Source organism: Lissotriton vulgaris, chromosome 3_1 (assembly GCF_964263255.1).
Source record: "Lissotriton vulgaris chromosome 3_1, aLisVul1.2, whole genome shotgun sequence".
Taxonomy (NCBI): Eukaryota; Metazoa; Chordata; class Amphibia; order Caudata; family Salamandridae; genus Lissotriton; species Lissotriton vulgaris.
Genome location: NC_141689.1, coordinates 92,409,395 through 92,424,874, shown reverse-complemented (window position 1 = coordinate 92,424,874; position 15,480 = coordinate 92,409,395). Strand labels below are relative to the sequence as shown.

At 43.6% G+C, this 15,480-nt stretch overlaps 1 protein-coding gene across 1 annotated transcript in view; it reads left to right on the top strand.

Moving 5' to 3' along the window:
• The first annotated feature begins 348 nt into the window (after nt 1–348).
• The window catches only part of SPEF1 (sperm flagellar and cilia associated 1), a 60,728-nt gene continuing 45,596 nt past the window's right edge, over nt 349–15,480 (top strand). The window contains exon 1 of the mRNA XM_086962851.1: nt 349–597. Coding sequence (XP_086818977.1) covers nt 489–597 — 109 coding nt within the window. The 5' untranslated portion in view covers nt 349–488. The remainder of the gene's footprint in view (nt 598–15,480) is intronic.

The following is a 15,480-nucleotide window of genomic DNA, read 5'->3' as shown; positions in this document are numbered from 1 at the left end:
AATAATTTGCCACTTCAAAAACCTTAGATACTGCCAAGCCTGAATGACAGTCAGTCCCTAATTTACGGAAATGAAGATGGTATGCAGGTAGGGTAACAATCTATTCTTCTGCAAACACGCCTCATCTATAAAAGATTGATTGTCATGTGACCTGTCTTAAAAGTAATTTGAAAATAATAGAATGTGAGCGGAACTACATTTCCCATGCGCCCCACGCACCTCCCGCACACTGACGCGGCTCATGAACAGTTGCCATGGAGATATCAAACAATATGGATTCATGCTGCATGCAGCAGATAGCTGCGCCTATCGAGTGAGCCTGTCACCGGGGCCGGGGGACCAGGGGATTTTCGTTTAACTTATTTTCATTTAACTTTGCTGCTTATTGTGCATGGCTCGCGTAAGGTGTTTTGTTTATATTAGCAACATTCTTTTCAAACTCGGGCCGTAAGACGCTTTCCGCGGATTGTAGCGCCTAAAACGCTAGAATGTCAGCCCAGTTCGACGAGGAAACTCTGCACGACCTGTATGCCTGGGTCGACGACATCCCTCTGTCCCGACCGAAGAAGAACATCGCCAGGGACTTCAGCGACGGAGGTCTGTACAACTCTTTGTAAACTATCTGGAGCTGAAAAACGCGCTGCTTTTAGTGAGAGGGGGAATCTAAAATACGCATCTATAACTGATGCTTCACACTTTGTCTCTGTAGATCTGATCCTCGCGTGTTAGATGAACAGTGACTGTCAATATGTATAATTAATATGTAATATTTATACATATTTTAGGTAGTGCTAAAAGACAGTCACTGTTCATCTGACAAAATATCTGCGCAACAATTACTGCAGTTTTAATTGTTGCGCAGTTATTTTCTGTCCCTGTCTCACAACCCTCCCCCCCCCCCTTTTATGCCTGTGAATTGTGAGGTTTTAGAGACATGACTGCCAGAAAGATCCGGTTACATCACTGTTGAATGAAGAGTAATTTAACACCGTGTTGTTGCAACTTGCGTCTCTGATGGCTCAGTGGACTAATACGTCCACTGCAGGGACCTGTGTTCACAGGTTCAAATCCCGGCGGGTCCATTTAGCCTTTCATCCATCTGAGGGCGATAAAATGAGTACCGTTGGGTAACAATAATCATCTGTTTCAACACCAAGATGCCTCCGGGTGAACGTGCCCTTTACACATGTTGATTGAATCCACTGTTATTGTATGAGCGTTATGTTCCAATTGCTGTCTACAGAAGGTGCTAGAAACGTTTGGAAACATATAAGGTATATATAAATATGTACTTTAGGAGGTAGAAGTAGCGTCAGGCAGGATGTCACGTTGGCATGGGAGTCTTACCAAACTTACATACCCACGGGCCCTCATTTGACCAATGCCTGAAACTCAAGGCACTCACGCAGGATGGAATGTGATACACTTGACTTGGCACACCTGCCAAGGTAAACAAAGAGGGGGAGGGTCAGTGAGATTTGAGTCTGTGGGGACTTTATAGCCAGATCTACTCCCTTCCAACCCCACCCGCACCTCTTTGATGATATACGGTGAGGGTGTAGCAGAGTTCACTTAACAAAACAGGTAGAAGCTAAACAATATCAAAGTTCAAGCCGAGTTTTAATAAATAGGAGCAAACGTACTTCCTGTAGAAAAACAGAGAAGAATGTTCTGGAAGCTAATGATCTTTTAAGTGGTTTGGGTTAAACATTATGACAAAACGTTAAAAAGCAGCAATAAAAATACAAATAAAACCTGTTTGGAATCGCAAGTCTCAAACCGCTTGCATATCAGTCTGCGTTACACACAGACTTTTATTGAAAGTGTCCACGAGAGGGCGACTGCGCGCCAAGATAAATCAGCAGAGTTCAGAGTGGCTGGGGTAAAGTCAGTTACCTTGGTAGATGCATGCTGTTTTGTATGGAGATGCTTTGGGCTTCCCAGACAGAGGTGGAACTGGGCGGGGTGGAGGGGTATAACGTGCTCATATGTTTTTTAATTTATGAAAAACAGTAACCCCACTTTTTGTGAAAGGACAACAGTCCCTGGACCGTTCATTCCGATAGTTTAAATGCTTCAGCCGAGGAAGTGTCAGGCAGTGTGAAACCAAAGGCGCGCCGACAGCTACACAATAAACAAGCCTTCTTGCCAGGGTGCCTGTTCGCCTGAAAAAAATGCAAATATACACAACTCGTCAATCTCCAAATGTAAAGGGTGCCTGGAAGCTGTACTGGCTTTAATTGATGGAATCACTTGAAGCTTTGTGATAACAAAGATTTATCCTTTTTGAATGGTAGTGCGAGGGGGTTTCCAGTGGAGCTGTGAAGTGTGTGCTTTAAAGATCTATAAAAAAAAGCACTATGTGCATTCTGGGTATTACTAAATTCTATATTTTGAAAAGCACCCTTTTATCTGAAACTTTTTTGCACATTTTGTAGCAAACTTATACTGTGTGAAATGCATGAGTCCTGTGCTCTCCATGCCACTGGAATCAAGCTATCCTGGCTGATGAGGGCTGAAAGCCCGAAACCGGTCCTAGGACGCTTGTTTCCAGTCCAGGGAGGACCTGGCTTGGCAGTTCGGGCTGGACTGTTCCCATTGGGCGCAGGGTCAAGACTGATTTACATATAGCTGGTTTCAAACTGGATTGGCATGGTGAACAAAACAACGATGGATTTAGGCCCAGATCTCTGTACTGGGGCGAATGTATGACATTGTTCTGCATTCTGTCCATCAACTGTTGTTTTTGCATTAGCCCCTATGTAGGAACACTTACTAACCTAGGACGATGGAAGGAGACTAACTAGTTCACAGACCCACTCACAGGGTTGGAAGAGGTTTTGTGGCCCAGCATACCATCCCATCTAGGTGCAGTCTCCTCATCGGTTCTGGTCCAATCTGTCACTTGGAGAAGCCATTACTGAAAAGGGGAACAATTGCCGGTGACTCAGTCGGGATTTAATGTTCAACTAACCAACTCTGTGGCTTCATCAGTGGCCTGTTCCATCCCAAAGGGATCCTTCGCTGCAAGGGCGCTCTCCTGAGCGCCGTTCTGTAGAGTTCAAAGCATTTCCCTGCTAAGAGGCCTAAACACGCTCCAGCACACCTCAATTGAGAAACTCGATCTCTCAGAATATTTGAGCCTAGACAGACTACAGGATTGCCAATAAAATCCACCTGTTAAATCACAAATTTAGGGCCAGAGTCAGCGTCACTTATGTGGCTCTTGCACTACGCAATGGGGCAAAAGGACGACGCAACTACTAAGTTAGATTTATCAAGCCCCGCAAGGCTACTTTGTGTGGCCCTGAGGGGCTTGATAAAGCTAGAGTAACGCAACACAGCGCAAATCGCTGCGTTGCATTACTCCGCCCCAGCGTGGGGTTACATGGGTGGAGCATGGGTGTTCCCACGCATCCACCAATGGATTTTGGAGCATTCACTGATTTGCCAGTGCTAGTACACCTGAGAATGCGTCGAAATGCTACACATCCCATGAGGAGGTGTAACAAGGATATTTATCTTTATTTCTCCTCGTTACTATCTCTTTCTATGTGTGCTGCATTCTGCAGGACACAAAGAAAGAGGAAACTGCGCCAGAGGATTGTTTTTGTGCAGGACGGTGTCCCTCGTATTTATGATTCACTCATCTGGCTACCGGTTATAACTGAGTGGCCTTGCAGACACTGCCTACTTCCATTCAAAGACCCCCCCTTCTAGTGCAAAATACTTCTGAATGTTTCTACCGCTCACCGACTGGGTAATTCTCACGATACCACAGGCACACTACAGGTCAAGAACTGAAAAACACCTCTTGGTCCAAGGACCACATTTTTGTGTTGAGTACCCTGTAAGTATCTGCCCTGGGCCACACCACCGATTTTTTTGCAGTTTCATATAGTGCAAACTCGACCCAAAGGTGTTGGAGCACTTTACTTGAGCACTCGTTACATTACACAAGGACACGTTCATTTTTGGTAGGCACAGAGAGATTCAGTGATTTGCCCAGAATCTCAGGATGTTGAGACGACGCTGTGACTCCTGCCTGAATCCCTAGTTCCAAAGTCAGCAGCTCTGCCCTTACACCACATCCTCTGCTTCTGTAGCTCCAGCAGTGAAAGTTCAGAAGCTGTTGTTCTACACAGCACATTAATAAGAGATGGGGGACACATTTCAGCTCACTGCAGATGGCTACACAGATACGGCTAGTGCCACAGGGAGGAGGCTGGGCCTGTGGGCATTGACATTTACTGCTGTCTTTGCTGTGTGCATTATTGAGTGAGGTGCCAGGTGCAGCCCTGCATTTTTAACCTAGTACTAGAACATCAAGTTTCAACGGTGACAATACACAAGTGACCGCTCTACCCAGCACTTGCTTCATTGATTTGGCTTCGAAAGGTGAGTACAACCACTCCTGTGCTCTCTACATGTTCTTAAGTTTTTACAAGGACATAGATGGCATGTCCGCCCTAAGTGGCCAAGGTTATGTCCAGACTTGTGTCTCTTGCTGGCTATGCCACTGTATTCAAGCTAGCCTGGCTGATGAGAGGTAAATACCCCGAAACCGGTCCCAGAATGCTTATTTCCAGGACAGCAGGACCTGGCCTGGCAGTTCGGGTTGGACCGTTCCCATGGGGAGCAGGGTCAAGACTGATTTGCATATGGCTGGGTCCAAACGGTGGTTTCATGGCGAGCAAAACATAGTGCAATACTTACAGGAGAGTGGGCGTGTCAATGGGGCGATGGCAAAAGAGACGCAAGGAAGTACATCCGCGAGAGAGTGAAAAGAGGGTGCTGAAGAGGAAAGAGATGAGGTGTGAGATATGCAGGTGGAGATTTCAGGAGGATGCGGGGAAATACCAGTTTAAGTATCTTAACGAGAAGACTGCAGAGGAAAGTGGTGTGAAGGAAAGAGCAGGAACACTTAAGACTCGGAAGACCGCTACCCCTTCCACAGACCTCAGTAATGCTTAACTCACAGTCTGATATTTTCAGATTCAAAACATTTTCAATTCCGATTATTCACAAGAAAAATATTGTTACTCATGTACCTTATAATGCTAACAAGCATTGACAAAGCCAATAGAACTGGCTTGTTTGAGGTGACGGTCTGTCTTAAATGTCTGGATGCAATAACGGAAAGCTAACTGAGGGTACCAACATACTGGTCGGCTGGCACACGATGAGAAGCACAGGATTTTAGTTTACATGTTTTAAGCACACCCATAATTACATAGGCCACACCGCTTGGGAAAGATTCCTAGTTGAGTAGGTCACACCCCTTTTAAGACCCCAAACTTGTTGTATCCCACTTAAAGCCCTGGTTACCTGCCAAATAGACACATAAGACAGGAGGAGATGGGCTAATTTCTGCAAAAACCTCATAAAATCGCTATTGAAATCCTGCAGAGGTGCAAATGTACCTGTGTTGAGAAGGGCGGGAGTAAAAGAAGCTGGAGGATGAAGAAGACAATAGTGACAGGCATGGCGGCATGGTAAGCAGGCCTGGATGGGTCGTAGCAGGCAACGGGCAATTTCCCGGTGGGCTGGAAGGGTGGGGGCCGGTTTTGGAGCAGTTTCGGGCTGCTCTTGCAGCTGTGGTGCACTATTGGCCCCCTGTAACAAAATCAGCAGCAATACTTCACACTAGCCCCCTCTGCTGCCCCCCGGGTCCAGTATTTCTCACTAGCACCCAACCCCCTCGGGGGAGGTCCAGTCAGGGGGAATTGCCAGGGGTGGTCTGTGGTCCCAGACCGGCCCTGATGGTAAGGGCAAGAAGAAAGGCATGTAAGGGAGCGTCGCTAAGGAAAAGTGGAACCTGTGTTTTTTCACATGGTTTCTGTGGTGTAAAAAAGGCCAATGAAAGGGAGACGAGGATTCCTGTCCGCTTCCTTCACGTAAAAAAAAAAAGAGGAAGCTGGGTACCAGGTGAAGGCAACACAGCACAGTGACTAAAAGGGATCTGAATAGATAATTGTCAGGGAAACACACCCATTATCCGACCCCTTTCAATTGACCCAGATGCAGAGCTGGTCTGTGGCATATACCCATTTTCTGCGCATAATTGTATTATCAGATCCTATCGGCTCGCCAAACTGCCTCCACTCAGCTTGTGTCGCTGATCATTGGACAAATGAGTGCCCACAGATTCATAGTGACGTAACCGGTGACGTAGGGGCCAGCAGCACAAGCCAGGAGAAAACAGCAAGAAAGAAAGTAATGTAACTCAGCCCCACCCCACCCCCAATTTGAAAACATGCCTTCATCTCCCCATATTTCTGACCATCTCTTCTGAACAACCTCTTTCACTGGCCTCGTGGCACCTGCTATATACAAAGAATGGGTCCCAAAATTCATCGCCGCCATGCCCAATTTCCTCAAAACCAATCTCAACACATACAGAATCTGACAGCGTGTCAACGGCAACCTCGTTTCATGCCCCAAACTTCCTTACGTCCACCCATCCCCACAAAATCTTGCCATCTTCTGATAGGACATATGATCCCCCATTGGATATCCTGCCATGCATATCTATCTACCCAGACCACTCTGATCTCTCTTACCCTTCATCAACAATACCGGCAGTACCAGACTGGCTGTAGCGGGTAGCGAGCGTTTCCCCGGGAGGCTGGAAGGGTGCAGGCCGGTTTTGCAGTGGTGGAGGTTGGTTTTGTTACTGGGGCTGGTTTTCCAGCGGTGCTGCAATATTAGCCCCCCAGTAACAAAAGCAGCAGTGCTTCACACTTGCAGCCCCCACACCCACCTGGGAGATGATCTGGCAAAATTGCCAGGGCTGCTTTGGGTTCCCAGTCCTACTCTGCATACCTTACACCATTTCGCGGCACCTGAACATCCTACACGAGTAAACCTCTTTCCAGCCTCCCTTCCAGCAGTTTCAAGCCCTAAAACATTTCCAGACCTTATGCGAATCTCTGTACTCCTGTTTCCTGGACTATACCACTCACATGGGGGGACCTCCTACTGTCGTCTCTCCTCTCTACTCCCCATTGGCTGCTGGGAAAGCTTGATTTTGCTTCCTCTTATCTGTGGTCAATATGAGGGATTAAAATGAGCCAAGACGCCTTGTGAGGTATGCGCTGTAACTATTGTGGTGAATGACTCTTTAAGTGTGCAGCCTAGTGTTTTGTTAGTAAAATCTAGCACCTGTTTCCAGAATTTTTCGATTTTAGTGCAGTTGAAGATGATGTGTTCTAGGACTCCTTTCTCTACTCCGCAGTTCCAGCAAATGCTGTTGTCTTTTAGACCTACAGATGCCAGGCGTGCCGGCGTCCAATAGGCTTGGTGTAGTAACCAGAATTTGGTTTGTGCGAGTACTGGAGATATCATGTTCTTAGATGGGGAAGCCCACAGAGTTTATATTTCTTGTTCAGACAGTTTAGTCTCAATTTGGCTTTCCCAGTAGGCTGTTTTCTTATCATTGAGCTTGGACATGGTTGGTCGGAGTAGTTTATACAGAAGCGAGACTTGGTGTCCTATCATGTTTATGTTCTGCATGAATTGGAAGATAGAAGGGGTCTGTCTGTGTAGATTTTATTTCGTTAGGGCTGTTTTTATGGCTAGGAAGTTGTAGAGTTCTATGTCTGGTAGGTCGTGTTCTTTTTTAAGGTTGTTGAAAGTGTGTGGTGTTCCTGCCTATTCTAGTTGCATTGGGAAGTGAAACCTTCTCTCTTTCCATGTACTCATGTCTAAAGTTTTCCCTCTGTATTTAATCTTGTTGTTCTCCCATTGTGTCTCCCACTGTGAGTTTTTGATGCTGACCTCTAGGTTGCGGTCTATCTTCAGTAGTGCTTGTTTCGTGAACTTTAGGATCAGGTTGTTATTGATTGCATGTTTGTTTGCCGTGATTAGTGTGAGAGGGGCGGCGTTGTTTAGCATGGCTTTCTCTATGGCTAACCAGGTTGGCGTGTACTTTTGTCTGTGTATCACCCAATGTATTCCTTGTCTGGCTATGAATGCTAGTTGGAACGTTTTCAGATCCGCTAGGTTGAGCCCGCCTAGTTTTTTCCCCAGTCTCAGCTTGCGGAGGCCTATCCTCGCTTTTTTACCCTGCCATATGAATTTGTTGATCATTAGGTCTCGTTTTTTGTGGAAGTCTTCTGTCATGGGCAGGGGGAGCATGTCAGCCAGGTAATTGACTATGGGTGTTATCATCATTTTGATGGTGTCTATGCGGCCCCACCAAGTGATGAACTTGGGTGACCATGAATCTAGTAGCTCTTTAACTTTTCTCAGCATGATTGACTCGTTTAGTTCCAGAGTGTCCCTTAGGGTTCTTTTGAACTGGATGCCCAGGTATTTGATGGCCTTTGGCTGCCACGCTAGACCTATGTTTCCTATTGCTTCCCTGTTTGTGTGCACATTGAGTGGCATGCAGTCCGATTTGCCCTTGTTGAGGTTGTAGCTGAGTGTTTGGCGTATGTTTCTATTGTGTTCATGAGTGCTGGTAAGGATTCGCAAACACACAATCTCCGTTTAACAACCAGGGTCAAATCTCAACTCATTCATTAAAGGGAACTGTTGTTTTCTGTCTAAGCCAACCGCCACCACTAGACGCTTTTATGTTCTATGTTTTTTGTTTTATGTTACTTTAAGTCAGCAGCGAGATTTTAACCAAGAAAGTTTAACTCTGTCAATATATGTAATGTTTTTTCTGTAAATACCAATAAAAAATATATTAAAAAAATAAATAAATGAGCCAAGACGCCCTGTAGCCCTCTTCTGGTGAAAATAGAAAATGGCTCTCACTGAGGCAGCGACCAAACAGCAAAAACAGAGTTCACTTCCTTTATCTCTCTGCAATGCTCTGCTTAAAGGATGGTCAGTAGAACAATGTGCTGGCTCTCTTCAGGGTTGGTAGATGGTCTTGGCTTAGGAGTGAGAGGTCATGGGGCTACACAGTTTGATGATGTTCCACCAGTCACACCCCCCCAGACCCAGCAGGACATCAAGAATAGAAAAACAAACAAACTGGACCTGATTCACAAAGGGTTTCCGCATGCGTGTCCTTTAGAGAGGGGATAGAGATCCCCTGCAGGCGAGTGCAGTGTGTGACTGCACCAGCTTGGAAGTGGATGTTTGGGGGGGTCCACAGGAGCCCCTTTGTCCCCTCCAGAGGGCTGTCCTCAGAGGGAGCACTGTGGTGCACCTCATGACTGCTTCTTTGCTTTTGCACCCAGATTTATATTATGCCGCAGAGGGAAAAAGATTTCCTCATTTGCATGAGGCCACGCCCCCACACAGAGGAAGTGCCCTCTCAAGATAGCGCTATGAGTATTGCAGAAGGGGCAACAGACCCTTGTAATACTAAAGTGCCCTGGGGGAGCACAAAGCGGGCGCGCAGGCCCATCGCGCCCCCAGGTCACTTGTATTATACGGCCCCAGTGTGCTGTTAACTTAATTAAACACCCCGCTCACGGGTTCTTTTAATGGGCCACAATTAAGGGCCTGGGGCCGTATCATGATCCCATTCTCTGCTGAGGCTGAAGGAGTCCGCACATTTATTTTACCATCATACAGCACATATCTTGACTAAAAAAAATCTCAAATCAGTGCATGTGCCATTGACAACAGAGGCGGGAAATATAGTGAGATCAGGACACGACCGATGATGGTACTTCTTTCATTTTACTTTTTCGGCTTTTCCATAAATCGTCCACTAACCTATGGCTTGTACAACGTGTATTCAGTGGACGCTAACCCACCAAACTCTGTCTTTGGAATGCTTCCTCAGAGGCACTCTAGGCCATATTATCAAGGAACGGCAATAACATTATCGCCGCTTTAGCGGCAGGAAACTGCCGCTAAAACGGCGATAATGGGCTTGATAATATGCCCTTGTGAATTCCCATATAAGCGCATGTTTTGGTGTGAACCTGGGTTTCTATGGGAATTCACAAGGGCATATTATCAAGCCCATTATCGCCGCTTTAGCGGCAGTTTCCTGCCACTAAAGCAGCGATAATGTTATTGCCGTTCCTTGATAATATGGCCCTATGTTACCACATAGCACTATATCCTACGGGCATTAATGAACTGCCACCGCCACTGCCACCCTATGCCACCAAACTCTCAGAACAGTGGCTAAACACAATGCACTGCAATCTAGGCCTAGCACCTCCAGTTCACTGCTTCCCAACACCAACCTACCACATTGTAGTGCATTCTGGGAGCAATAATCCATGGCACTGAACTACATCCAAGGGAGAGTAGCACAGCACTGTACTGAAACACTGACTTACCCTATCTGAAGGATGTTACCCCCACCATGATGCAACACGTCTCAGGAACACCATCCCACCACACCACACTGCATGTTAGACCTACTCCCCCATACTACACTGGATCCCAGGGGCACATACCAATTGCAGTAAACTGTATTGTAGGGACACCAACATACAATACTGCATTAGGTCCTATGGACACAAACACTCCATAGTCCACTGTATCATATGAGCGCTAAACCACCACTTGGCATTGCGTTCAGCAGCCACTAATGGCTACCTATCGACCACATTACAGTGGGCTTAAGGGAGTCTAAGCTATCACTTTGCACTGCATCCTGAGGCACAAACTCACCACAGTGCGATGCACCCTATGGCAGTGGTTGGTAATCAGTTGACTTCTATGGATCGCCACTTAATCCATACTGGAAGCCGTGGACCCCCGCTGAATCATTACTGGAGTTGAGGGACCCCCTCAGTGAATCATTAAGGAATATGGGGACCCCGGCCTAAGCAATTTAGATGATTTGATCCGCAAAGCAATACACAAAAATATAGAAACAAGCATTCATCAAACAAATACCTTTAAATTATGAAATATTGTATTTAATTCACAAACACACGTGAAAAATCTACATTTTAATCTTAATGGGAAGGCTGGAGCTTTTCTAAAAATCTTTTGCGGTCTCCTGTCGTCCATAATATATTCTGTTTGATGCACTTGCACTGCCCAATCTGAGGATACCAACATATTTTTACACTCAAATTTAAAACTTCTTCTCATTAACAAAAAGATTAAAAGTTTTCAATTATAACCACCTCCCCCACGTCTAGAACCCTGAGACGCTGAATGTATTACATACAAATTATAAATTAAATGTAAATAAAGGAAAAAATCAATGTGCCAGAAAGAAACTGTGAAAGATGCTGGTCTAATTCTAGAAAAATGTATATAATTGAGGAATAATATTCGGCAAGAGACAGCATTTCGCCAGACCGGTTTATGTCCATCCCTTGCTTGACACACCATGCAATGGTTGATGCTTTCAATCCACACACTACTCTATGAATGAATGAATGAATAAATAAATGCATGATTACTAATTATTTGGCACCAAATATTAGTATGAAGTCTTTCTTAAGGGACTCTGAGTTTACCAAAATAGAGCACACTCACATAATGTGCATCAAATGATTATTATAGATATAACTTATATTTACCTAGATTAGAATAACATTCAGTACACAAGAGTAACCACCAATTTAAACCACTGCTGTATCCTACACCAAATCAATGTAACAAGAACAAATACATAAACATATATAAAAAGAATGTTCTCAAAATGCATTCCCACCATTTGACTCCTTTCATGATTTTCCCAGTAATACTACACTATTACACAGCAGGTGCTTGATAAAATCCACTAGAGGGATTGTATAAATTAAACGTAAATCAAAATGAATTGTTACAAGCATATTTTATGACTATCAGTGTTTCATATTTCATTCGTTACTAAAGGAAAACATTAATTATCTGTTTCTTCTAGTTCTTAATGCTATGCATCCTATCCATATATAATTATCCTTAAGGAGACAACTATTAGCATTTACGCAACAAGTACTCCATATTTATCTTCAACTCTGTATTCATAAAACAAAAGAAACAAAATAAAATACTTAAATCTGTTTTACACATTCACACTTCATAATTCTTCTACAAAAGACATATCTGCTGGCATTGCCAGTGCTTGTTTATTATATAGCAGTACCACATGAGTGTCACCCTGCCTCCAATCTGCTGTTTTAAATCAGCAAGTCATGCATCATATGGTTATTAAAACCTGGAAAATTATACAGTACCAATATCTCCCGATGGCTGAAAACAGACTCTTCAGCAGTGAGCAGTTATAAGTTATGGGATGTACCTTCGGGGTGCATCTGGCGCAATCAGTGCTTAATTTGAGCCGGTGGTTTCCGGTACTCGGCACAGGCACTAAATTGTCAACACCAGCACTTATGACAGTCTGCCACATAGTGGCGCTGTCAGTCCAACTTAGAGATGAGCACAATTGTTTATTATCCAATAAACATAAAAAATTACATATATCTGACACCCAAGCCATTCTTGTAGCTTTGGAGGCCTGAAATAGTCCGAAATGTCACACTTGTAGGCGTGTGATGGTTAGTAGTTGTGTTGGTACTTTTAGACATTGTCATTTGCAGCACTGGCAGGGCAATAGGTGGTGCAGGCTGCAGTGACATCCTGACCAGGGTCCTGGCAGTCATATTTTTACTTATTAAGCAGTGGGTGCAGTCTTAAGATTAGACAGATTTGCAGTTTTTCCTCTGAAATAAGGAAAAAGGTGATTAGGAAAATGTATTCTTCAATTTTTTCTTACACTCACTAAGTTTTCAGAAGCCTTAAGAGTTGCCAACTGCATGTAATTCTTTTGGGATGTGTTGTCTACAAACTAACTTATGAATATACAAAAACCTAACTACAAAACGTTTACAAAGTAAAGTTAATGAACACAAAAGCCTTTCTTGATTATATTAGAAAGGGGGAACGGGCACTACAACGCGGCCGTTTCCAAGCATAACATTAAGCACACATGCATTAAAACGCATTTGTGGTTACCACGAATAGCCTACACCACGCATTGCCCCTCCTCCCCAAAAAAACACATACGAAAAAGAAGGGGGCTTGGGGTGGTCTCCCCCCAAAACACTCACCTGTTTCCGTCGCAATGTGGAGGCCATCGGCGTCGTTAGAGGAAACTGAAAGATGCTTCCTCTTTACGATGTGCAACAGCACAACGGAAGAGATTGAAGAGGAGAGGTCGAGGAAAGGTAAGGGGGATTTTAGTTTTTAAAAATAAAAATTTAAGGGATGAGGGTGTTGTAAAGAGATGGGGTAAAATATTAGGGTTAAGGGGAGGGGTATTTGAATTATAGGATTGGGGCAGGGATCGGTGATAAACCAAAAAAATGCCATTAACATGCATGGATTTACAACGAAAATCGTTGTAAAAATATGCGTGGTAAAGGCATTTTCGTGGTAAAGGTTATGCGTAGTAATTGCATTCACGTTGTGACACATGCATGGTAAAGGCATGCGTTGCAACGGAATGCGTTGTAACATCATACAACCTTAGAAAGACAACCTTCCTATTCCAATGTCCTACATGCCAGCATTGCTGGAGTTCCCTTAAGTACCAGTGACTACTAAGGGAAAGTGGGATTTTTGAGACAGAAAATATTCTTGCTTTAAGTCAGTATTTTTTTGTTTCACATTGACGAGGACTCAGCAGCTTGGCCACCAATACAGTTTTAAAAAAGAACAATCACTCACAAATACAAAAAGCTGGCTGCCAGTGCCGGATCTACTGGCTTTGGAAGCCATCCGCTAAGCTCTCAATTTAGAATCGGAGGGTGGATTTCAGAATCCGGTTGAGTTAGGAAACCTATCTTTAAAAACAATGGTTTTCTTGATAAATTTAGAAACATTTCTAGTTCTTTTTATGTCTGGTGTTAGCCAAGACGTTGTTTTCTAAAACATTTTAGAAAACCATACATTGTATTGTATTGTAATTGCATTTGCATAGCGCTTACTACCCCTGATGAGGCATCAAAGCGCTTTTTTGGCAAGTAGCATGCTACTCCAGGACCCATGGTGAAACATGCAAGTAAATTTTAAGTGGTGGATAGGTTAGTCAGTTATTTTGGTTCGGAAGGATAGCAGAAGGATAGAAGAGGAAAAAAGGTTTGTATTTATATAGCGCTTGTTACCCCTGATGGGGTGTTGAAGCACGCTACTCAGGAAACCCATAAAGGATTAGTGGTGAATTATAATGGTGAAATATGAAAGTTATTTGAGTGGTGGATATTAGTCAGTTATTTGGAGTGAGAAGGATAGCGGGGGGATAGAAGGGGAAGAAAGGTTTGCATTCATGTAGCACCTGTTACTCCTGATGGGTGTTGAAGCGTGTTTCTGGCGAGTAGCACGCTACTTCGGAACCTATAAAGGATTAGTGTTGAAAATTAGTATAGTGAAATATGAAGTAATTTGAGTGGTGGATATGTTATTCAGTTATTTGGATAGAGAAGGGTAGGATAGAAGAGGGAAATAGGTTTCTATTTATATAGAGCTTGCTACCCCAGCTGGGGTTTTGAAGGGATTTTTTGCCGAGTAGCACGCTACCCTGAAACCCATAAAGGTTAGTGTTGAATTAGTATGGTGAAACATTAAATTAATTTGAGTAGTAGATATGTTAGTCAGTTATTTGGATTGAAAAGGGTTGGGGAGAGGTAGAAAAGAGAAAAAGGTTTGCATTTATATAGCGCTTGTAACCCTGATAGGATGCTGAAATACTTAATTGGCAAGTAGCATGCTACTCTGGAACCCAAAAGGGATTAGTGGTGAATTAGTATTGTGGAATATGGAATTTGAGAAGTGAACATGTTAGTCTGTTATTTTGATTCTGAAAGGATATTGGAGGGATAGAAGAGTGAAGGATTTTTTTTAAATTTTATTTATTTCAGTCATAGCAGTAGGAAGAGGCTTTTGGGTGAGTAAACAGGGTTTTTGGAGGGGAAGAGTCACAGGGAAGAGTTTAGAAAGGTTTGTTTTGAGGGATCAGTATAGTAAAAGAGTTGTCAAATGATGCATAGAGGTGTAGAGTAGGAGAAAGTCTAGAAAGGGTTATTTTGGGGATCATAGTAGTGGTATGGGGTTTGGGATAAATGATAGAGTGGATGGAGAGGATATATTGATAGATGTATAGGGTGAGAGATAGGGTAGTGCATTGAAAAGAGTAATAGAAAGAAGTTTGAGATGAGTCAGAAAGTTGGGTTAGAAGATATATTGAGAGAAGTATAGGCTGAGAAATAGGGTAGTGCATTGGAAATGCTAAATTAGAAGAAAGTGATAAATATATAGATCCATAAGTACATTGAAAGTATAGAGATGCTTAAAGGAGGTAAGTTTATGTAGATTAAAGATATTGATAGAGGTACAGGATGAGAAATAGGGTAGTGCATTGGAAATGCTCTTTCAGGAGAAAAGTAAAATATCCAAGTACATGGAGGTACATAGATGCACAATGGAAGCAAGTACATGTAGACCAAAGATGATTTGGATGATTTAAAAAAAAACATTTTTGAAATATTTTTTTAACAACATAAATATTCTACATGTTTATACAAAGCAAAGCAATACACAAAGATAAGTACATATCTG